This window comes from Oncorhynchus masou, chromosome 27 (assembly GCF_036934945.1).
Source record: "Oncorhynchus masou masou isolate Uvic2021 chromosome 27, UVic_Omas_1.1, whole genome shotgun sequence".
NCBI lineage: Eukaryota > Metazoa > Chordata > Actinopteri > Salmoniformes > Salmonidae > Oncorhynchus > Oncorhynchus masou.
In genome coordinates, this window is record NC_088238.1 from 48,280,698 (window position 1) to 48,306,113 (window position 25,416).

General features: G+C 42.3%; 1 protein-coding gene across 26 annotated transcripts in view; it reads left to right on the plus strand.

Moving 5' to 3' along the window:
* The window catches only part of LOC135516331 (receptor-type tyrosine-protein phosphatase delta-like), a 606,705-nt gene that overhangs the window by 509,882 nt on the left and 71,407 nt on the right, over nt 1-25,416 (plus strand). For 15 of the 26 annotated variants that reach the window (XM_064940532.1, XM_064940530.1, XM_064940540.1 and 12 more), the window contains 5 exons: nt 6,823-7,011; nt 11,208-11,318; nt 12,822-12,833; nt 15,381-15,650; nt 21,572-22,153. In XM_064940532.1, the coding sequence (XP_064796604.1) occupies nt 6,823-7,011; nt 11,208-11,318; nt 12,822-12,833; nt 15,381-15,650; nt 21,572-22,153 (1,164 nt within the window). Of the gene's footprint in view, nt 1-6,822; nt 7,012-8,422; nt 9,049-11,207; nt 11,319-12,821; nt 12,834-15,380; nt 15,651-21,571; nt 22,154-25,416 lie in introns of those variants that run through there. The other 11 variants (XM_064940536.1, XM_064940544.1, XM_064940556.1 and 8 more) reach the window with 2 other exon arrangements.

Here is a 25,416-nt window from a genome sequence, read left to right on the forward strand (position 1 = left end):
TATCCAAGTCCATAAAGCAACCAAGACTTAATTAGAACTAATTTCCATTTAATGCCCAATCAGCAATGCATGCCATGGACTCCGCAAGCCAACTAAATGATTGTCATTGGAGGAGTGTTGGAGAAGCAAAGGAGATGGTTGGTTAACATTCCTAACCTGGGAAATTCTTAATCTTCCAGGCTGTTGCTTTATTTATTTGGTGTTTTGATCGAAGCTACATTTCTAATTAGTGTGCCTTAACTGAACATTGCACACTATACTGAGGAGAAAAGGCTGTGGCTGCCGTGTGATTTAGGGGTGGAAGCAAATAGTTACTACCGTCACACTCAAAAGGAAATGTGAAATGTACTGTGCCTTTTTGTGCTGCCCGAAAAACCTTATCTCAAGACCAAAAAGAATAATAATATCAAATTCTAAACTGGACATGCTGTACAATAAAGCTAAAAGGAGTGAGAAATATAAGACGGATGGGTGTCATACTTGAACAGTTCCCCCAACTGACTTTCCAGCATTACGATAATCCGCCATCTTCAGGCAGGAGTGATTCCCAAACAACAATGATTCTCAGCACGCTCTTTCGCTACTGACCTGTGACAGCCTCTTTAAGTAGATTGTATCCACTCAAAAAGGTTCAACAAATATATCTTATTATTTTTTATTTTCCCAGAAGAATAACCTAAAGCCTGGGGTGAAAAGTCTGGTTCCACCAAGGGGGGGGGGGGGGGCTGACTGCATCCAATCCTTGTGCGGCAGGCATGGAATTAATGATGGAATGGGACCGGAAAGGTTTATGTCTTTATGGATTCATTTTTTTGGGGGGGGGGGGGTGTCCACCGCACAACAGAAAAGGCTTATTTATTTCCTCCCCTTAAATCCCTCTGTACTTATTAGGTCATTTTGAAATTGAATGAAGTGTGAATTATAGAAACCACTACCGCGACCTCGCTGTATTAGAAGCGTTGACTGCCAGATTTATTAAATATTCCACTCACAACTCAATTTTCTAGGCAGGATCATGTGAGAGTGGTTAACTAGCAAATAATGACACACAGCAAGTGCACACTTCCTGACTTCCTCTACCCAGGTCAAGTGTGTGGAGTGTCAACAGGAAGCTGTCCGTCAAAGAAGTGGTTTCTAATAGCTGTGTAAATCTGATGTTAAAATGTAGCAAATATAGCATGGCAGAAGTAGACATCCAGCCCCTTGGCTCACCTCGCTGAGATAACCGCATTAGGCTCACAACGTTCTGTAAACATGGTACCCCCTGCTTCTTCACTCTTCCCTCTCTCACTCCATCCACCGTTACACAAACTGGGCTAAGTTGGTCTGGTAAACAGTAACTAATCACATCCCAAATGTTAGCCTGGTCTGCCGAGACTCAATTAGCCAGATTTAATTAGCGGTCCTCCCAAAGAGAATATTACTTATGTTTGTCAGTTGTAATTACACCACTGTGCAAAGGGAGTGTCGCACCGGGGCGTTTTGGGTGCGTTCTTTGGGGTTAGGGGAGAAGGGTTTGGTGGTGGCAGTCGAGACAAATTAGAGGGCTGGTTAGAGTTTTGAAGCCTTTCCAAATGAGTGACTTTTAAATATACGTGTATGGCTTCCCTTATCATCAAGGAGAAAGCAACATGTTTTTAGGGAGACAGTACAGAGACGTATGACTGATCGATAGACATAATTTGCTAATAGCCTGAGCTTATGTCCAATGACCTCGGGTCTTCAGCCAAAACATGCTCACTGAGGTACTATTTGAGCCAATGTCTTTTTTTTCTATCCTCGCATACTTGGCACCTGATGGCCTGACTGGTTAATGTGTGCAAATTGTCATTGCAAGTGCTTTTATATCAAGCACCAGCTCTCAGCAGTTCTTTAGAAGGTGACTTCAGCATTACTCCCCTCCATCTCATTTAGTGTGTAGATCCATTGTTGAATAAAGTACGGTCTTGAGCAAAGTTATGAAACTGCCCTCATCTTAAACTGTCCTTGAGCTTTCAGGTTTTTTTTCTCCTGTGAGGTGAAAAGAAACCCTCACAGAGGTCTCTTTATGCTGCATTTTACATCAATGCACAGAGAATGGAGATGTCATGCATGCTGAACACCGACACACATATACACACATATACACACACACACACACACACACACACACACACACGCACTCACACACAAATTCAACATTTTCCAATTTCCAATTCTATCACAGGAAAGAGCCAACAGTTCCCTGAGCGGTAATGAATTAGCCCGTGTTGATAATTTATGCAACCACAAGTCGAAAACCCAAGCCCTGCCTATTAGCAGAACTGCAAACATAGCACATAGTAAAATTGCTAGCCGCTTTGCCCCGTTAGATTAATGAATTAATTCCTTTTTAACACTTTGTCAATAACTCCACCGTTTTTCAAAAAGGTGTACAACAAACATCATGTTGCATAAATTAACTAGCGATTATTCTCGTTTTATTTGGCTCTCTTGGCCTCCTGAAGAAAATACTGCCGCAGCTTGGCCCAATTTGAGTTGTTAATCACACTATAAGTGGAGGAAAGGTGTTTAATTTCCTCATTTATTAACACAATGCTAATTATTTACGTTTATCCTGTAGTGAGTGTATACATTTTCATACTTTTTCATTCTGGCCCCCCATGGGAATCAAAACCCACAACCCTGGCTTTGCAAGCTCCGTGCTCAAACAACTGAGCCACACGGTTCATTCTATGAGGTAACATTGTATACTGGGAGTGGTAGAGGAAGGCCAAAAGGGGCCTTTTTGTTATTTTTAGAGGGGTAGTTATGGTCGGGCAGTATCTGAAGATACCTCTGATGTCATGACTTCTTGGCTGCTCCGGGGGAGCACGACGGCACTACCTTAGATCTCTCAAACTCGAGCTGATTTTGTATCAAACAATGGAATTCTGACAAAGACCACACAGTGGATATATTTGAACATGTAGGCATTGTCCTGCGGCGTTCTCTTTCAACTAGCTTTGTCTACAGAGTAAAATTAACAAGGGTATTGCTTTGCCCAGCACGAGAGCAATTTTGATTGATCAGAGAACGGCACAATTATGATCTCCTGAACACATATTTGCCCCCTCAACCATACATTGTACTTTTCTCCGACAATGATTTTTAGGCTGCACGGATTGTGACATCCCATTATGATATTCAACATGCGTCCTCCGAGGCATGCTCCTGGTTATTGTGTTCGAGCAGGTAGCTTTAGAAATCGACTGATTTTCCATTCGACATTCGAACGGCCTGTGGAAAGCTCGGGAGAGGGAGATACCTCGCTCAATTAATTCCTCTCCTCCACCTCATCCTCCTCTCCCTCCCCTCAAACGAACACTTCTTTCATTAGGCTGTTTTGTTAATGGTACTTTAACACAGAGGTGCATTCTATGAAAGAGAAATGTACCGTCCTTGTCTTTTTTCCGTGTCTTCTTTATACTTGGAATCCAAAAACATTTCCTGTTATTTTATGCCATGTGGGCACCGGCTGTAACCAGTTGATTTAATGTCACATTTGATATATTAATCTGCATTAATCTGCATTCTTCTTGACCAGCTTTCTTAACTGAACTGCATACCACTAAGTCATGAGAGGAGGTGTGCTTCGAAATAGTTTAGAAGTTAAACATATTTGTGAGAAACATGTTTGTTAGACTCTCAAAATCTAAGTTATTTTAACTTTTAACAATCAAAGTAAATCATTTGACTCACTGGTTTAGTTCAACAATATCATTTCATTGTCCCTATTTTAGACTTGGACTATCAGTATTAAAATTGATGGGCCTGTATGAGTATCCAGATAGACACAAGTTCAAGCCTTATCCGATAGCAAACCCATGCCTTTATTGATGGTTAACTACCATACAATCAGAGAGCATGTTTTGTGGTGACTTATTTTTGTATAGCCTGAAGACTCCTTACTAAATAAAAGTGTAAGTTGTGTATTTCCTCAACACACTCTGTGACTCTTTCTCCTCTCTCTCGCTCTCTCTCTCCCTCATTAGTTGCCTTGTGATCAGTTGAGAGAGTTGAGATTTCCATTTGTTTGCGGTGTGATTGATTGTAACTCAAGATGTTAATAGAGTGCACATTAGCCAGTAGCGTCGCCCCAACAGGTAGCTCAATACGCCTCAATGGAACTAAAATGAGGTAGGATGACATATTCACGGTTGTGTGAGAGTGAGTCTCTTTATGTAGGATGAGGAAACATGATGCCAGCAAACTTTTAGATGGACCAACCTCCAGGCACACCTAATTTCTTTAATGGCTAATGATCGAGAAGAAGACACTTAGGACACTTAACACCTTGGATTGAGGATGTCTGCTAACCTGTGTGTTTGTGTCATGATGTATTGCTAATTACACTTAAAATAGTATTGTCTTATTAAAACACCTTTCCCCTTCCCTTAATTACTCTGAATCGCAAAGACTTGGCAATTCTTTTTAGCCACCCCAAAGACATTCTCCAAGTTCATTTTTTAGAAGTTGACTGTCAAACTTATATGAATATAAATAGAATGGCATTCTATTTCTGGGCTTATGCCCTCATCCCCATTATTAACTCGTTAAAGTTAACCTTGGTTCAGGTTGGGACATTAACTTGAAGAGGGAACGTTTTGAAGCTCAAAACTAAGTTCCTAATTTGTAATGAAGTCCAATTCTTAAAAAGGATGAACCCGCCACGGTATCCTCTCCTACCAGATAACCAAAAGTATTGTTGGAAGGGAGCCACGACTGTTGTCAGCTGCACAGAGGCAGCGGCTGCTCAAAGCTGTTTCCAGCCTGATGTGTGTCTCATGAAACTTTGATGAAGAGAGTGAGTCATAATAGGTGGCTTTTGCGAGAGGGAAGGAAAAATGAGCTAATTCGCCATATCATAATGGGAAGAGTGAAGCTTTAAGGTGTGCTTCAGCCTCACTGGTATGCCAACCACATTGGTTCTGTGTGTCATATTAGCATTTTAGTGTTAACCTCTTGGAACTCCCCATCCCGGATCCGGGATCGTGACTAAAGCCTCAGGCTCATTAGCATAACGCAATGTTAACGATTTCTGAAAATCGCAAATAAAATGAAAATAATGCATCTGCTCTCAAGCTTAGCCTTTTCTTAACAACACTGTCATCTCAGATTTTCAAAATATGCTTTTGAACCATAGAAATTGACTAATTTGTGTAAGAGTATGCAAAGCTAGCATAGCATTTTGAGTAGCATTTAGCACGCAACATTTTCACAAAAACCAGATAACCAAATAAATAAAATCATTTACCTTTGAAGAGCTTCTGATGTTTTCAATGAGGAGACTCTCAGTTACATACCAAATGCGCAGTTTTTCCTGAAAGCTTCTGTGTGTAGGAGAAATCGTTCCATTTTCTACATTGCGTCTGGCTACCGAAACGAACCGAAAATTCAGTCACCTACAACGTAAAACTTTTTCCGGATTAACTACATAATATCGACCGAAACATGGCAAACGTTGTTTGGAATCAATCCTCAAGGTGTTTTTTTCACATATCTCTTCATTGATATGCAGTTCGTGGAAGCTTGCTTTCCTCTCTGTATCCCATGGAAAAATACTGGCAGCTGTCTTTTGCGCACCAATTTCGGCGCAGGACACCGGGCGGACACCGGGCGGACACCTGGTAAATGTGGTCTCTTATGGTCAATCTTCCAATGATCTGCCTACAAATACGTCACAATGCTGCAGACACCTTGGGGAAACGACAGAAAGGGCAGGCTCATTCCTCTCGCATTCACAGCCATATAAGGAGACAATGGAAAACAGAGCCTCAAAAATCCTGCTAATTTCCTGGATGCCGTCTCATCTTGGTTTTGCCTGAAGCTCACGTTCTAGGGCACGCACAGAAAATATCTTGGTAGTTCTGGACACGTCAGAGTGTTTTCTTTCGAAAGCTATCAATTATATGCATAGTCGAGCATCTTTTTGTGACAAAATATCTTGTTTAAAACGGGAACGTTTTTCATCCAAAAATGAAATAGCGCCCCCAGAGCATCAACAGGTTAACTTTACCAAGGTAAAGCAATAGTCATTTTGGATGGGATATGTGCCCCAGCACTCTCTGTAAAAGCCTTCTCTCACTGTGAAAGAGAGTCAGCTTCCTGCTAAGAGCCTCAAGGGCCAGAAAAGCTGATGTAGGCCTTTGATTGTCTTTGTTTTGTTAAACTGATTTTTTTGCTCAGGAGAGGGCGCTGCATTAGTTATCTTGTCTTGCATCTCGAAGAACAGCGAGAGGAGCAGTCCCCCTTTCTGATAGCAGCACTTTGTAGCGCAGGCAGAGGAAGAGACAGGTTTATGTGGCAGAGATCCATCCAATATGCAGTTGTACACACGCTGAGAAGCAGTACAAATACTCAAAACACACCCCAGGTGTCAACTGTCTGAAAAATCTGTTGTGTTTTGTGTCACATTTTTAGAATGCAGAGCCTTGCTGAAATTGTGACTAGTGGTTATGTAAATGTTCAATCTCAATGTTCATATTATTTGTATTTTTTGAAGGTTTATGCAAAGTATAATTCGGATGGAATCAGAAAATAGTATTATGTCACTGAATAACTGTTTAGAACATGGCAATAGTATGAACGCAGTGCACGCATACACATCTCAATATGTCACTTTTCCTTGCTCGCTCGCCATCTTTCTCTCTCTCTCCCACTCACACACACACATTCTTGTTGATTCTAATCTCCTATTGATTGTGATTATGTCTGCCCTCTTCCTCTGGCTCTCTCCCCCTCCCACTCATCTCACGTGCACTCAATGAGCTCACAGCTATGGTTTCCTCTTGGTTTTCACAGAGGACCAACTGCCTGCTGGTTTCCCCACCATTGACATGGGCCCCCAGTTGAAAGTGGTAGAGCGAACTCGCACGGCCACCATGCTCTGTGCCGCCAGCGGCAACCCTGACCCAGATATCTCCTGGTTCAAAGATTTCCTACCCGTCAACACCACCAACAACAATGGACGCATCAAGCAGCTCAGATCAGGTAGGGTGTCACTGCCGCCCCCGGATATAATCCGGGAGTACTATTTTATATTTGCACCCCAATCCCTTCCGTTTCTGGTCTCTCGTTCTCCTCCTCCTCCTCTTCTTCTTCTTCTTTGGCTTTGATTTAGTAGGTAATGGCATTGTTTCTACTGCTGCTTCCTCCTCCTCAACTGTGTGTGTCCTGGTGTGTCTCGTCTGTTCCTCCCACCCCTGCCTCCGGTTTTGTCATGGCTCTGTCGGTTATCTCCATGTTTGTTGCCGCTTCAGTCTGACTCTCTCATTGCTCACTGCTGTGACTGTTCTTCTGACGAGTTTCTTTTTTTTTGGTTTAGTTGATTCCCTTTGACTGCCCCGGTGCAGTGTTTGATGGATCCATTCTCTTCTTTTGATTTCGTCAGTTTTTATCACTTGATTTCACTTAAACGATTAATATTCAACGTTGGGCTTCATTCAGAACTTGCAAAGGAGCACCCATGGTTTTTAGCAATTTAATTGCTTTCTAAGACAGCAAGAGAAAATTGACGAACGGAGTGAACAGGCAGACATTTAGACACTTTCCTTTCTAATTCTTTGTCCTTTTGGTTGTGATTTAACAACAAAATGTCCTTTCAAACTAACAGTTGTGCTAAATCAGAAAAGAAAAGCTAACCTAACTTTGACGAAGGCAACTTTTCCTTCTGGAATGTTTTCCAGCCATAAGCAGCCACAGTAGTGTGTGAGACTTGTGTCTAGCTTTCCCAGTCCCTTGACTCTCTCTGGATATACTCAATGCATTTCCGCGTAGACTCCAACTTTCGCTTCCCTATGCCTGTGGCTTATTCCCAATATTTCCACATCCTGATCCCCTTATTATTCAAAGTTTCCTTTTGATATTGACATAGCATTAGAAATTATATATGCTTATCGTTACTTAACTCGTAGTTTGGCTAGCAATATTTGCTAATAGCAAGCTGTTTAAGATTTCTCACTACTTCTGGTACACTTAGTCTTCTATGTTTGACCACCTGTCTTCCCAGATTCCACAGCTGTCCTTTGTTAAATTGTCTTGTTAACCCTCCTTTGCCTGTTGTCAACAGAAACTGTGTAAATTAACACTTTTTTTATGTGCGACTTTCATTCTCCTGTGACGTAGAGTTGATAAAGATTTAACTCTGACAAAAAAAAAAAACGATGTAACTAAACCTAAGGAATATAATCATATTTTTATGCTGTCTTTCTTCTCTCCGTATTTAAATCTACAGAATCCTTTGGTAAGTGCTTAGTTCTGAAGCACACTTCACTCCCCACTAATTTTTCTTCATGTTATAACTATTAATAAAATGCATGGCATGCATTTTACTAACAGTTAGTGTAGACACAAAGATAACCCTAGTGGACACACATATACCCCCCCCCCCACAAAGTTTTTCTATAAGCCATACAGGCACCTTTTCAAGAGCACACACATTTCACCCAGCTTAAGCCCAATATATGCCATATCCACCACCTTTGTAATATAACCTACCTATCTAGCCTCACTGTATTGTATCCTCTCACTCAATCACTCACCCACTCACCCACTTACCCACTCACTCAATCATGTAAAGCCTACTAGCATTATAGAGATTTAAGCAGATGTTTAACGATTACTATGAGGTCAAGCTAAAGTGTTCCAAGTCTATTGAACGAGTCTCTTCCCTCTCATATTCCAACTCCTCCAAGCCTTCCAAAGTAGATGGTCTTCAGAAGCCATGCCACTTCCAAAATGGCTGCTCCCCTGAGGCACACCTCTGCACAAGTTCTCTGACCTTCTCTGACCTATGATACCTTCCTATGATGAAACCTGTCTTTTTTTAACCAATAGAGTAGAGTTCTCTTTCTATCTCTCTCTCTTTCTTCTTTCTCTTTCCTCTAGTACTCATTATTTACGTACTCTGATAAGTCTAATTTGATTCTTCTTCCAAAGCCCCCAGACTCTATCTTCTCGTACTAATGCTTCTTCTTTCTAATCTTATTTGCATTCATATTATCCACCCAGGTGGTACACCAATAAGAGGTAAGAGTGCTGAACTGACGTTCACAGAATGAACAAAGCAACTTCATTCTTGCTGTCGTCCCATCCATCCGCCCGTCCGCCTCCATTTTTGTCCTGTTTCCCGACTCCGAATCCCATTTAGTTCTCATTATCGACTTTCCTTTTTATTTGTCCTGTTCCGTTGACTTCATCCAATCTCCATTTTTTGTCTATGCTTTACTTCCTCCTTTGAATTTTGATTTGAAGAGCCTTTTTAAAAAAAACTCAGTTGTGATATGCTTGCTCTGGCTCAAAGAAGCATATCCAATGACAACTTATTTTTTTCGAACTCAAATTTTTATTTCATTTTTTGTTTAATTTTTGGCCATAGCGACTCATGTGTCCCTCTTTTTGTCCAACTAAAACAACCAAACATTTTTCCCCCTTAGCTGCTCTTGTTCAGCACTTAAATGATGCACAGATGCTGTGGAATCACGCAGGCATGCTGAAGACAACATTGCCTTTCCTCTGCTTTTTTCTCCCAAAGAACTCTTTCTGTCTTTGCAAGTCTATTTTTTTTATTTCTTCTATTTGCTTTCCTCTCCTGTACCTTCTGTAAAAAAAATATATAAAAAGCCCAAACAACTACTTTTTTGATAAAGTTTCTCCCGGTGCTTTTTTCTCTTTCACCTATTTTTCTTACTTTTCTTGGGTTTGAAGGCTATTTTACTTTTTGACGTTTTTTTTATTCTTCAAGGTTTTGGGGAAGGCAAACAGTTGAGTCAGGCAAGGACCTGGCAGGTCCATTTTTGCCATTTGGGAGTTGGAGAGTGATTGATGCATAAGCCATTTTCCCCCTGGTCATATGACACCACACTGCGGATCCCATTGGTGGATTTTTATGGGTGTCTTTTGTAGCTTTCACAAGCTAACGCAGTCAGTGGTTGGTTGCCTTCTTGTCGGCTCAAGGCCACCATTTTGAATTTTGTCTTCTAATACAATTGCATTTTATTTTTCAGCTAAGGGTTGTCAAAAGGTTGTAAGTTGTGCCGACATACATTTCTTGCTCTTTGGAAAACATCTGCATGTCAAACATTTTGTGACAGAGGGTGATATATTTGTAATACGATATTATGATGAGTATTTTTTTAACATATCTCAGCGGCATTTTCCCCCCCCGTTTTTTTGTAAGTGCTGCATTTTTCTAACCAACTTTGACTGGATGAAGTCCTAAATCATTTGATTGATATTGGATCTGTGATTAAATATGCTAAAATTCATACCCAAATTTATTGTTTTAATGTTTTAATTGTCCTCCCTTGTTATGCTACTTTTGTATACTGTAAACCTCTTTTGTTTGATCCATGCTTCCTTGAAGCAGTTTCACTCATCCCCATATTGACAGTCCAGTGAAATGTTGTACATTGCAGGGCTTGCCCCTATCCCTCAAAGTCGAGCTATTCTATGACATATTTTAACACTGGCCTTAAAGTTGAGTGCCTTTTTAGACCCTGCAACATGTATGTAGGTTTGTTTGTATCCACTGAAGTCAATAATAAGGTAAATGTTAAATATTCAATATTTTTCCATGGTTGTTAAATGTCATTTTTTCCCCCTAAGATTTCTGTAGGTCTGATAATGTAGCAATTCGACTGCAACTATCCATGATTACTATAATTCAAATGTATGTTGTTAATAATGACAGAATAAACAGAATAAAGATGTCACACATTTAATACATCAGACCAGGGGAATGTTAGGGGAAAATCTGTCAAGTTACAAGAAGAATGCCTATTTGCTCAACAAATATGGTTGTGTTGGTCAATGTTAAAGTGAGCTATCCTCTGTGCAATGATCCCTACAGATACCAAAAATCCCTCTACGCTAGTTACAATGGTAGCCGATTTTACTCTGTACCCTCATCGATAAAAAAAAGAGCAAGTCTAGGAGTGAGGGGGCCCCAATGACATGTTGGCCTCTGAGCAGTCTAAAAGTGCAAATCTAGGAGTGAGGGGGCACCAATGACATGTTGGCCCCTGAGCAGACTAAAAGAGCAAGTCTAGGAGTGAGGGGGCCCCAATGACATGTTGGCCCCTGAGCAGTTTTACAACAAGCACGTTTTTTTTATGTTTGTCAACTCAATTCAAAATGGCAGACACTTAACCAATGGTGTCCGGCACATATCTTCTATTCCCACGCAGGGGCCCTCCAGATTGAGCAGAGCGAAGAGTCCGACCAGGGGAAGTATGAGTGCGTTGCCACTAACAACGATGGAACCCGCTATTCTGCCCCCGCCAATCTATATGTTAGAGGTAGGAAAGCAATGATCAAACAACAACGGTATTCATCTTTGGAAGAAAAACATTTAAGTGGTATATTATGGTACAGTATATTATAGAACAACTGGTGTTGAAACTGGGTAGTTCTGGGTGCTGGAGTTACTGATCCAGTCCAGAGGTCCATATCCAGTGAGGTACTTGTAAGTATGGCTGTTTTGTTCTATTAGACCTACCTGCACTGATTTGAACCTGTGTGTTCTGTTTTGTGTTTTTCTGTTCTGTTTCCTAAGTCTAACTCCAATGACTTGACTGCTTGGTGTGTTTACCTACTAATTGACTTTTACTCCTAAATGTACCTTGAGGGGAAATGGGTGGACAATCCCTTCACCAATCCCTTCTATTCATAGTAGCGGATCCTCTCTGATCTTTCTGTTTCTCTTCTCTTTTGAGCAACATTGGAAGGACACCTTTAACTCATCTCTCTTTGTCAATGCAGTATTAAAAGTGCTGAGATTATATTAAATAATAATTGTATGTAGTTATCATTAAATCTTTCATTTTAACGCCGGGTTGAAAATGGCAACATCTTTAATGTCTATGCTAGTGTTGATAGCATCAGCACATACATGTATTTGCTTATGATAATTCATTGATAGGTAACACTATGTATTCTGGCTTTCATATCACCTTCTTGCGCTATTACAAATCTTTATTCCAATTGTCACGAACTGTCTATGTGAAAGTCACATTACATAGTTGAAGGCCAGTGGAATAAATGCTATTGTGTGTTTTTTTAAATATATTCTCTACTGATAAAATGAAGGTTTTATGTGATGCCGTGTCCATTGTTACCTTTTCATATAGAACAGTTGTTAAACGTAATGGATATTCTTTTTTCCATATTAAATGGAGTAGTTTTTCATCAATTTTGTATGAATATTTTCACTGGCAGCTGTAGGTATTCTTCTTTAAAAAAACTAAGATCTATGATTCTGTCCGAGCCTTGTGGTTTGCAGTGTCATCACGGATCATCAATTTAAAACACAATCAATGACAATACCTAGAATACTGAATAATGAACTAATTGATTTTGGAACAAACTTAAAGTGGATATTGGATATTGACCAAATAAATATCTTTCTGGATATCATATTATTACTCTTTGTATTGCTCACCTTTTCAACATGCAGAACATTTGTATGTAAAACCCAACCTACCTATAGCATGTTAATCCTCGATATAAACCAACCACATGACTGGGACAGGATTATATGATATGCTAAACATAGAAAATTATTTCAGCCCTCAAAATGCTTAACATATTTAATTGGGGCTACAGGACCTCTGCCTCTAAACCAGGGTGTGAGGGCAATGCAGCGGACTCCCTGTCCCCATGTGACAGGAAGTCCTTCACATTTTTTATGTAGCAGTTTCAACGCCTTGAACATGGCCTTTTTACTCTCTCTGTGTCTCCCTTGTTTCCTTCTCCTTTCCTCATTTCATTGTGTTCTGCATCAAACCCCCTACATCCCTCAGAGCTGCGAGAAGGTTGGTGTGTTTTTACTTTTATACAAAACTGAAACTAAATAAACTAATTTATTGCAACCGTCCAAAAACACAATTCTCAAGAATACAAATCAAATACATTTTTCTCTCTCATTTTGTTCTCTTCTTGGTTCATTATCATTTATATTACCGATAGCCTTGTATTACTACTGTTGTTTCTGCTGAGTTTCTCAGTTCACCTTTTTCATGAAGAATGCCCTTGGTCTTGGCTACGATGCTTGACTGTCCAAAAAGTGGTGCATGTCGTGGGAGGAAATGTGCATCTTTGGGGTGGAGGGAGGGTGTGGGATAATATTTGCATCTTCGGGGAGTATTTGCATGGTGACCTGTTTATGCTCAAGCTAGAGATTCCCCCCCCCCCCGTCTCAGCCCCACCCCTGCCCCTTGCCCATCGGTGTCCTTAGCCTGTCAGTGTTCCTGCTTGGTTACTCAGGCCAACGGCGTGACAATGGCAGGCGGCACAAAAAAGCTCAGGGGCAACATGAGCTGCAGCACCGGAGCTGGAAGGGTGTCCTAAATCACTGCAGGCTCCTGGAATGAAGCGCTGCCATGCTCTGCGGCCTGCCTAGCTAAGACTGGATGCACATTTTCCCTCTGTTGCTCTTCATCATAGTCTCAGATAAAGACATGTTTTAAAAGCTATAAGCTAAATTCCACTTTGTTATAATCAGTGGCGAGATTTAGCGCTCAGCTGTTAGCCTTGTGAGATGTACGCTGCCTCTGCAAAGGATTTTTCCTACAGAGGCTTTCATGAAAGAATGATGTATTTGGAGCATTAGCTGTAAGACTTGACAAATGTAATGATATTCCAATTAGTATGATAACATTATGTCATGGGGGAGCAGGATCCAATTGGATATTAATTAAATATGAAGCGAGTGAAAAGTTGTATTTAATAATGCAAGTAGTAGTTTCTGAGATTCCTTCTCTCTGGAGAGGCACAATCTGCTTAGCAGAATGTGCTGTATTAAATGTGATGGCGGTTGAACGCATTAGCTAATTCTACATGTAGATGCAGGCTTTTAGCTTTAGCAAACAATGCTATTAGCAAACAATGTTATTTTATCTAGCGCTCAGTTTTATATCACATCACGTTAATGTATATTAATGACCACATACTCCGGGAAAACCCAATGGCTTTTGCCATTACATTAGTCAAGGCATTTTTGTGCCCCATATTTGAGAGGAGATTGTTTAATTTGAATTAAAAGTGATTGGGACGATGGGAGTGTTTCACCCTTTATTAGTATGACCGAGGTTCACCGCCAAAGCACCTGAGTGATTCATCTTTCCAAGGTGCATGGAAGAGCAAACGGCATTCCCCAAATTCTGCCACCATTACGCATCTGCGTATCAAAGGAGATCGGCATATTGGGACTTATATTCATTCTGAGTAATATAAGCAGTAACACTGACTTCATTCCTTTAATCAAATTTCTCACTAGACATGTTTTAAAATCCAAACTCATTCCCCCTCTGTATCTGCCCCAGCCCCTGTCTCTTAAATATGCTTACCCTATATGGTGTGTTTCAATCGTATGTGGTTAACTAACTTAGTTAAACCTCAGAAAACGTTGTGATTCGTGTTGAGTTGCCTCTGCCTATCCCTGTCCTGTCCTGTCCTGTCATACTGTTGCACTTCCCCTAATCTGTCCAGTGACACTGTAAATTTGTCCTGCCCTAGCAACTCTAGCTTAATAATAGCCAGTCGTGTTAATATCCCAGAAACCCAACGCTGCCAGCCTAAACCTTACCTCCCTCCTGCCAGCCGAACTCTAACCGTCCTCCCCATGTTTGATATGTCTTTTTTTGTTACTATTTTTTTCCCTCTCAATCCTCCTCTCTCCTTCCCATTCACCAAACATGGTTGCCTCTCTAAGCCAGCTATGTGCTTGTGTGCATGACAGAGAGTCCAAGCCACCATGACAAGCTCCAACCTTTTACCTCATAATGGATGCTGTTTCTTTTCATTTTCTTTTCAATATCAAATTTGGATATGTTTTTTCCTGTTGTTTATACTCGAACAAAGTTATTTTGGAATGTGTATCCACTTTTTTGATCTGAGAAGCAGAGTTACACTCTATTCCATGTACCGTAGTTGGATGTGTTCCCACCACGGGCCGTAGTATGTGTGATGTGAGAATGTGACGCGGCACATTTACTTCACATCAACTGGAAGAACGCAGCATTGAAGTTGTTCTCTTGTACACTTCACTCTGCCATGCTGTCGACGCTCCAGTTCCTCTGTGCTGTTCTCTTTATGTCTGTATGGATGGTATCATTTGTGCATGGTGTTTGTGTAATCATTAGTCCGTAGCTAGTCCCATCTTTGAGGCCTGGACTGTGTTAAATATATTACATTAGATATAAAAGTTAAATTTCGGGCAAGTTGTATTGTAAATGTAAATATTTTTGTTATCCGTCTGTATACTGTAAATTATAAGTCTCTTTTTTTCTCGGCCGTTGATGGGAAACCTTGGCCTTGTGCGGTTTGTACGAGTTGTTACCATTGCCTTTTGTCTTTTGCAGTGCGCCGGGTACCCCCGCGGTTCTCCATCCCGCCCACCGACAATGAGATCATGCCTGGAGGCAGTGTCAACATCACCTGTGTGGCGGTGGGCTCCCCTATGCCCTACGTCAAATGGATGCTGGGTGCCGAAGACCTGACGCCTGAGGACGACATGCCCATTGGACGAAACGTTTTGGAGCTCACTGACGTCCGCCAGTCGAACAACTATACCTGCGTGGCCATGTCCACTCTGGGGGTCATCGAGGCGGTTGCACAGATCACAGTGAAAGGTAATGCACGTTTACTTCTTTCTGTCACGTATCGTTGGTCTCAGGAAGAGGGTTCCTAAAGCCTGGGATGTGTTGACGCCAGCCTCCGTGGATTAGATGCTAGATTGAGAATCAGTGAAAGGCTTATCTCACAACCAGGGGAGTTAAACGCCAGAGCTCTATATCCCTGTTGGTTGTGTGTTCGTGTGTGTGTGTGTGGGTGCGTGTGTGTCTGTGCTTGCAACATAGTGGGTATTGTTTGATCTTCTCAGTAGGCAGGGTACTTATCAGAGTGTAAGCATCTCCTCCAATGCATACCAGGGAGAGAGAGATTCCAGATTGTCGTCATCATGTACACACACCAACACACAGAGGTACACGCACACACACGCGGCTTTGTTTCTCCCAGACATAACAGAGGGATATTAGTCACAATATAACCAAGGCTGCCAGGAACTTGCCCCAATTTTACAATTGAGATGGCATATATAGAGAGTCCATCGCCCTCATATCTTTCGACTCGTGTCACTGGTGTAGGTATTAAAGCAATAAATTAACCCACTACATTATTTAAGAGATACACATTGGAATTCTCTGGTTAATAGAACCTTCCAGGGCTTTTGGCCTTTTACCTGTTCAACAAGAGTTCAAATATGTTTATAATGCACTGATGTGGCATACTAATGCAAGGTAAAAAATGTATGCACTGAGTGTATGAAACATGAAGGAAACGTTCCTAATATTGAGTTGCACTCCCCCTTCTGCTCTCAGAACAGCCTCACTTCGTCTGGGGCTAACAACAGCCGTGCCAATATATCCTCCAAACACCGGCTTCTCTGGCATTATCACTTAATTATACCATGGCATTGTTGAATACTCCTTTCTGATTGGCTTGCATTATTTCCCTATAAAGCACAGTATATTTGCACAGTAGAATTCGATGGCTATAGTTATTTTTTACATGTTTTGTTTGAGTTGCTTTTGAAAGCAAAAGTCAAATAGATAACAGTATTGTTATTGTTACCTATGATTTTCACAATAGCAATCTAGGACTGATGGTATGGTTAGCTAAACTAGCAAGTCTGTTTGTTTCATTACCACGGTAACTACTGTAGCTATCTAGTGAACTTGGTAGCTACGTCAGTGGATGTTGAACCCATTTCTACCGGCAAATGAACCCATTTCTAGTGGCAAATGTGTTTCATTATAGCCATGGTATAAAACGTCATTCCTTATTTTACATTTATTTTTATTTCACCTTTATTTAACCAGGTAGGCTGGTTGAGAACAAGTTCTCATTTACAACTGCGACCTGGCCAAGATAAAGCAAAGCAGTTCGACACATACAAAAACACAGAGTTACACATGGAATAAGCAAACATGCAGTCAATAATACAGTGAAAAAGTCTATATACAGTGTGTGCAAATGAGGTAGGATAAGGGAGGTAAGGCAAAAAATAAGAAGTAATTACAAAATAGCAATTAAACACTGGAATGGTAGATGTGCAGAAGATGAATGAGCAAGCAGAGATACTGGTGTGCAAAGAAGCAAGATAAATAAATAAATACAGTATGGGGATGAGGTAGTTGGATGGGCTATTTACAGATGGGCTATGTACAGGTGCAGTGATCTGTGAGCTGCTCTGACAGCTGGTGCTGGTGTTGACAGCTGGTGCTTAAGCTAGTGAGGGAAATGAGTCTCCAGCTTCAGTGATTTTTGCAGTTCGTTCCAGTCATTGGCAGCAGAGAACTGGAAGGAAAGGTGACCAAAAGAGGAATTGGCTTTGGGGGTGACCAGTGAGATATATCTGATGGAGCGCGTGCTACGAGTGGGTGCTGCTATGGTGACAAGTGAGCTGAGATAAGGTGGGGCTTTACCTAGCAGAGACTTGTAGATAACCTGGAGCCAGTGGGTTTGGCGTCGAGTAAAGCGAGGGCCAGCCAATGAGAGCGTACAGGTCACAGTGGTGGGTAGTATATGGGGCTTTGGTGACAAAACGGATGGCACTGTGATAGACTGCATCCAATTTGCTGAGTAGAGTGTTTGAGGCTATTTTGTAAATTAATTTGCCAAAGTCGTGGATCGGTCGGATGGTCAGTTTTATGAGGGTATGTTTGGCAGCCTGAGTGAAGGATGCTTTGTTGCGAAATAGGAAGCCGATTCTAAATGTAATTTTGGATTGGAGATGCTTGATGTGAGTCTGGAAGGAGAGTTTACAGTCTAACCAGACACCTAGGTATTTGTAGTTGTCCACATATTCTAAGTCAGAACCGTCCAGAGTAGTGATGCTGGATGGACTGGCGGGCAGGTGCGGGCAGCGATCGGTTGAAGAGCATGCATTTAGTTTTACTTGTATTTAAGAGCAGTTGGAGGCCACAGAAGGAAGAATTGTATGGCATTGAAGCTCGTCTGGAGGTTTGTTAACAGAGTGTCCGAAGAGGGGCCAGAGGCATACAGAATAGTGTCGTCTGCATAGAGGTGGATGAGAGAATCACCAGCAGCAACAGCGACATCATTGATGTATACAGAGAAGAGAGTCGGCCCGAGGTTTCAACCCTGTGGCACCCCCATAGAGACTGCCAGAGTTCCGGACAACAGGCCCTCTGATTTGACACACTGAACTTTATCAGAGAAGTAGTTGGTGAACTAGGCGAGGCAATCATTTGAGAAACCAAGACTGTTGAGTCTGCCAATAAGAATGTGGTGATTGACAGAGTCGAAAGCCTTGGCCAGGTCGATGAATACAGCTGCACAGTAATGTATCTTATCAATGGCGGTTATGATATCGTTTAGGACCTTGAGCGTGGCTGAGGTACACCCATGACCAGCTCTGAAACCAGATTGCATAGTGGAGAAGGTACGGTGGGATTCTAAATGGTCGGTAATCTGTTTGTGAACTTGGTTTTCGAAGACCTTAGAAAGGCAGGGTAGGATAGATATAGGTCTGTAACAGTTTGAGTCTAGAGTGTCTCCCCCTTTGAAGAGGGGGATGACCGCGGCAGCTTTCCAATCTTTGGGAATCTCAGACGATACAAAAGAGAGGTTTAACAGGCTAGTAATAGGGGTTGCAACAATTTCTGCAGATCATTTTAGAAAGAAATAGTCCAGATTGTCTAGCCCGGCTGATTTGTAGGGGTCCAGATTTTGCAGCTCTTTCGGAACATCAGCTGTGTGGATTTGGGTGAAGGAGTAATGGGGGAGGCCTGGGCAAGATGCTGTGGGGGTTTCAGGGCTGTTGACCGGGGTAGGGGTAGCCAGGTGGAAAGCATGGCCAGCCGTAGAAAAATACTTATTGAAATTCTCATTCTCTCTTATCGTGGATTTATCAATGGTGACAGTGTTTCCTAGCCTCAGTGTAGTGGGCAGCTGGGAGGAGGTGCTCTTATTATTCATGGACATTACAGTGTCCCAGAACTTTTTTGAGTTTGTGCTACAGGATGCAAATTTCTGCTTGAAAAAGCTAGACTTATTTAAGATGGTGAGGAAGGCACTTCTAAAGAATAACCAGGAATCCTCTACTGCCAGGATGAGGTCAATATCCTTCCAGGATACCTGGGCCAGGTCGATTAGAAAGGCCTGCTCGCAGAAGTGTTTTAGGGAGCGTTTGACAGTGATGAGGGGTGGTCGTTTGACCGCAGACCCATTACGGATGCAGGCAGTGAGGCAGTGATCGCTGAGATCTTGGTTGAAAACAGCAGAGGTGTATTTGGAGGGCAAGTTGGTTAGGATGATATCTATGAGGGTGCCCGTGTTTACAGATTTGGGGTTGTACCTGGTGGGTTCATTGATAATTTGTGTGAGACTGAGGGCATCAAGCTTGGATTGTAGGATGATCGGGGTGTTAAGCAATGTCCCAGTTTAGGTCACCTAGCAGCATGAGCTCTGAAGGTAGATGGGGGGCAATCAATTCAAATATCGTGTCCAGGGCACAGCTGGGGGCAGAGGGTGGTCTATAACAAATGGCAACAGTGAGAGACTTGTTTCTGGAAAGGTGGATTTTTAGAAGTAGAAGCTTGAATTGCTTGGGTACAGACCTGGATGGTAAGACAGAACACTGCAGGCTATCTCTGCAGTAGATTGCAACACTGCTCCCTTTGGCAGTTCTGTCTTGTCGGAAAATGTTATATATAGGGATGTAAATTTCTGGGTTTTCGGTGGTCTTCCAAAGCCAGGATTCAGACATGACTAGGACATCCGGGTTGGCTAAAGCATTGAATAAAACAAACTTAGGGAGGAGGCTTCTAATGTTAATATGCATGAAACCAAGGCTTTTATGGTTACAGAAGTCAACAAATGAGAGCACCTGGGGAATAGGAGTGGAGCTAGGCACTGCAGGGCCTGGATTAACCTCTACATCACCAGAGGAGAAGTAGGATAAGGGTATGGCTAAAGGCTATAAGAACTGGTCGTCTAGTATTTTCGGAACAGAGAGTAAAAGCAGGTTTCTGGGCGCAATAGAATAGATTCAAGGCATAATATACAGACAAAGGTATGGTAGGATGTGAGTACATTGGAGGTAAGCCTTGGCATTGAGTAATGATGAGAGAGATATTGTCTCTAGAGAAGTTTAAACCAGGTGATGTCACTGCATATGTGGGAGGTGGAATTAAATGGTTGGTTAAGGCATATTGAGCAGGGCTAGAGGCTCTACAGTGAAATAAGACAATAATCACTCACCAGGACAGTAATGGACAAGGCATATTGATATTACGGAGAGGCATGCATAGCCAAGTGATCATAGGTGTCCAGTGAGTGGTTGGGCTGGCTGGAGACATGGCGATTCAGACAGCGAGCAGGCCGGGGATAGCAAGCTAGCAGAAGGGCCTTAGAGGGATGTCGCGACAGAGGAAAGTCTGTTTTAGACTCCTCGTGCGTTGACGTCGATAGACCAGTCGTGATGGATTAGTAGGGTTCTGAGTAGGAGACGGGTCCAAGTCCAATTGGCAAAATAGCTATAGTGGCCAGCTAGTGGGCCGCGGCTAGCAGGCTAGCAGATGGGCATTCAGGGGACGTTGCGTAGGAGGGGCCTGTTGGAAAAGAAACCTCGGGCAGATTACGTCTGTAGTCCAGTCGTGATGGATAAGCAGGGCTTCGTTGAGTAAAAGGGGCCCAGGTCAATTGGCAAAATAGGTATACTGGTCCAAGAAATTGGCCGATGGGCCTATTAGTTAACAGTCCGATATGCTCTAGACAGCTAGCGGGCCACGGCTAGCAGGCTAGCAGATGGGCATTCAGGGGACGTCGCGACGTAGGAGCCAGTTGAGTACACCCTCAAGCAGATTGTCGGTAATCCAGTCGTAAAGGATCGTCGGGGTTCCATGCCCCGTACCGGCAGTAGAAGGGGTCCCAGGAGTGGCTGATGGGCCTTTTCAGCTAGCTGGGAGATGGGCCTAGCATGGGCTAGCTCCAGGTTAATTGGTACTTGCTTTGGGACAGTGACATTAGCCAGGAGTAGTCACTCAGATTGCAGCTAGCTAGCTGCGATGATCCAGGTAAAAAGGTTTAGCGCTTGCGGTAGGAATCCGGGGATATGGAGAGAAAATAGGTCCGGTATGCTCTGGTTTGAATCGCGTTGTAGAAACTGTCGAGAGCTCTCTGAGCTAACGGTTAGCAGATGAACACTATCAGTGGGTAGCTGACTACTAGCTAGTAGCTCGTGAGCTGGCTAGCTGCTGTTGGGGGATTCTGGTTCGGAGGTAAATAAAAATACTTTAGAATAAAACAGATCCACACCACATTGGGTGAGGCGAGTTGCAGGAGAGTATCTTGAAGTTGAGGTTTAGAAAAATAGTTTTAAAAGATAGATAAAGAATTATACATGGGACACGGCAAGATGAAGGACAAAGACGTCTTACTGCTACGCCATCTTGGATTGAAATACATAGAACGTATAGCCCCTCGTTGATTATCCCTTACATATGTTATCTGTTTGTTTTTCCAGCATTGCCCAAGCCTCCCGGCATTCCCGTGGTGACGGAGCGCACGGCCACGAGCATCACGCTGACGTGGGACTCAGGCAACCCTGAGCCTGTCTCCTACTACATCATCCAGCACAAGTCCAAGTTCTCAGAGGACACATACAAGGAGATCGACGGTGTGGCCACCACTCGCTACAGCGTGGGCGGCCTCAGTCCTTACTCAGACTATGAGTTCCGGGTGCTGGCGGTGAACAACATCGGGCGTGGGCCGCCCAGCGAGGACATCGAGGCCAAGACGGCTGAGCAAGCACCTAGCACGGCGCCCAGGCAGGTCCGGGGTCGTATGCTCAGCTCCACCACGGCTATTATCCACTGGGACGAACCAGAGGAGGCCAACGGGCAAATTATGGGCTACCGTGTCTACTACACCATGGACTCTGCTCAGCAAGTCAACACATGGGAGAAGCAGATAGTGCGTGGATCAAACTTCCTCACTATTCAGGGCCTCATCCCCAACAAGACCTATTACATTAAGGTCCTGGCCTACACGTCCGTGGGTGATGGACCTCTCTCTGCAGATCTCCAGATCATAGCCAAGACGGGAGGTAAGATTGTGTGTGGCCTATGTGTGTTTTTGTGGACCAAAGCCTTTAAATTGACAATTATGTTAACTGTATATGAGTTGGGCTATAAATCTTGTAGGAACTGAAGATCCGCAATCTGTGAGTTATGAGTAAACAAACAAATTATCTAACTCTACAAGGGAGAGAATATCAACAGGCTAATTTGACAGCCATGTGTCTTCTTGGGAAAGCACATCACTCACTCAGTCTTTTTAGTCAGATAAAAGTATCCTTGTTTCTGACCACAGCAGTAAACACATTTGAAATTTCTTTTTGGCACGCACTTGCTCTTGAGTGCCAAACAATTTTCATTTGGCATTCTGAATGACAAAAATCATAGCTTATTAAACATTATAAACTAGGTGCTTCAAGGCCTGAATGCTGATTGTCTGCCAGCCGTGGTATATCAGACCATATACCACGGGTATGACAAAAAATGTATTTTTACTGCTCTAATTATGTTGGTAACCAGTTTATAAAAGCAATAAGGCACCTCGGGGGTTTGTGGTATATTGCCAATATACCACGGCTAAGGGCTATAATAACTGCCCTTAGCTGTGGTATATTGGCTGTATACCACACCCCCTTGTATAATTAAGCAATAATGTCCAACAAGTGGTTTGGAATTCCTATTGTTAGAGCCTATTCTGCCTGTGATATACTACACAATATACACATGTCCAGTACATTCATAAAATGTGCCATTGTTTAAGTCGTTACCTAGCAATGTACTACTGCTACTACTACTTTTACAGATCCACTGTCTCATCTGCCCAGACATGCAACTTATAAACTTGATCACTGTAAAAAGTATCTAGACATTATCTCTGACATTTGCAACATTGTTGGAATATTGAAATTCAGGCAGGCAGCTTTTCTCAGCCACTCAAAATCATGAATCCGCATCATTTTTATTGATACAGTGGGGCAAAAAAGTATTTAGTCAGCCACCAATTGTGCAAGTTCTCCCACTTAAAAAGATGAGAGAGGCCTGTAATTTTCATCATAGGTAGACTTCAACTATGACAGACAAAATGAGAAAAAAAATCCAGAAAATCACATTGTAGGATTTTTTATTAATTTATTTGAAAATGATGGTGGAAAATAAGTATTTGGTCACCTATAAACAAGTGAGATGTCTGGCTCTCACAGACCTGTAACTTCTTCTTTAAGAGGCTCCTCTGTCCTCCACTCGTTACCTGTATGAATGGCACCTGTTTGAACTTGTTATCAGGATAAAAGACACCTGTCCACAACCTCAAACAGTCACACTCCAAACTCCACTATGGCCAAGACCAAAGGGCTGTCAAAGGACACCAGAAACAAAATTGTAGACCTGCACCAGGCTGGGAAGACTGAATCTGCAATAGGTAAGCAGCTTGGTTTGAAGAAATCAACTGTGGGAGCAATTATTAGGAAATGGAAGACATACATGACCACTGATAATCTCCCTCAATCTGGGGTTCCTCACCCCGTGGGGTCAAAATGATCACAAGAACGGCGAGCAAAAATCCCAGAACCACACGGGGGGACCTAGTGAATGACCTGCAGAGAGCTGGGACCAAAGTAACAAAGCCTACCATCAGTAACACACTACGCCACCAGGGACTCAAATCCTGCAGTGCCAGATGTGTTCCCCTGCTTAAGCCAGTACATGTCCAGGCCCGTCTGAAGTTTGCTAGAGAGCATTTGGATGATCCAGAAGAAGATTGGGAGAATGTCATATGGTCAGATGAAACCAAAATATAACTTTTTTGTAAAAACTCAACTCGTCGTGTTTGGAGGACAAAGAATGCTGAGTTGCATCCAAAGAACACCATTCCTACTGTGAAGCATGGGGGTGGAAACATCATGCTTTGGGGCTGTTTTTCTGCAAAGGGACCAGGACGACTGATCCGTGTAAAGAAAAGAATGAATGGGGCCATGTATCGTGAGATTTTGAGTGAAAACCTCCTTCCATCAGCAAGGGCATTGAAGATGAAATGTGGCTGGGTCTTTCAGCATGACAATGATCCCAAACACACCACCCGGGCAACGAAGGAGTGGCTTCGTAAGAAGCATTTCACGGTCCTGGAGTGGCCTAGCCAGTCTCCAGATCTCAACCCCATAGAAAATATTTGGAGGGAGTTGAAAGTCCGTGTTGCCCAGCAACAGCTGCAAAACATCACTGCTCTAGAGGAGATCTGCATAGAGGAATGAGCCAAAATACCAGCAAGTGTGTGAAAAACTTGTGAAGACTTACAGAAAACGTTTGACCTCTGTCATTGTCAACCAAGGGTATATAGCAAAGTATTGAGATAAACTTTTGTTATTGGCCAAGTACTTATTTTCCACCATAATTTGCAAATAAATTCATTAAAAATCCTACAATGTGATTTTCTGGATTTTTTCCCCTCATTTTGTCTGTCATAGTTGAGGTGCACCTATGATGAAAATTACAGGCCTCTCTCATCTGTTTAAGTGGGAGAACTTGCACAATTGGTGGCTGACTAAATACTTTTTTGCCCCACTGTATATACAAAGGAAAGTAAATAGCGAGACAGGTAAAACTAAATGAAATGCAGCTAGTTAGCTGTCTTTCCAGCTTCAGTAATGAGTGATTGTGTTAGCTGTGTAGTTGCCTAGTTAGCAAGTGGGGAATGAGCCTCCATAGCAAACATTTCATTTTTGTTTGTCATAGCAACCTGCAAAGTTCTGGAACTATCATCCAGCGCTTGGGTAGTTTTGCTTTACATGCCATTCAATACAAATAGAACTAACGATCAGAGAATGCCTAAAATAGCACTTAGTTGAAAAACTTATGGTTTCGGAAATAATCTAGATTTTTTTTTATGCTGGTAACCCATTTTATAAAAGCAATAATACACTCGAGTCCATGTGTTATGACATTTTCATGGCTGTGGTGGTCTATCCCACCCTGTTTCGCCCTGTGGCTATGACCACGTCCCAGCCATGATAAAAAATTCATAACACATGGCCTCACATGTATTATTGCTTAAGTATAAAATCAGACTTGAGAACTTGAATAGTTCTTGAGCATAATTTAGACTGCCAATCATATATATTTAAACTTGTTTTCCTTAAATCATTTTCTAACCCAATATGATGAAATTGTGTCTGTTTAGGGAAATAACAGTAATTGCATAGTAATGACAGGTAGTTGCAATCACAGGTAATAGTAATAATGTATTAATAACAAGTTACTGCTAATGTTATTAGTAGTAAAAAAATAGCCGCAGCAGCAC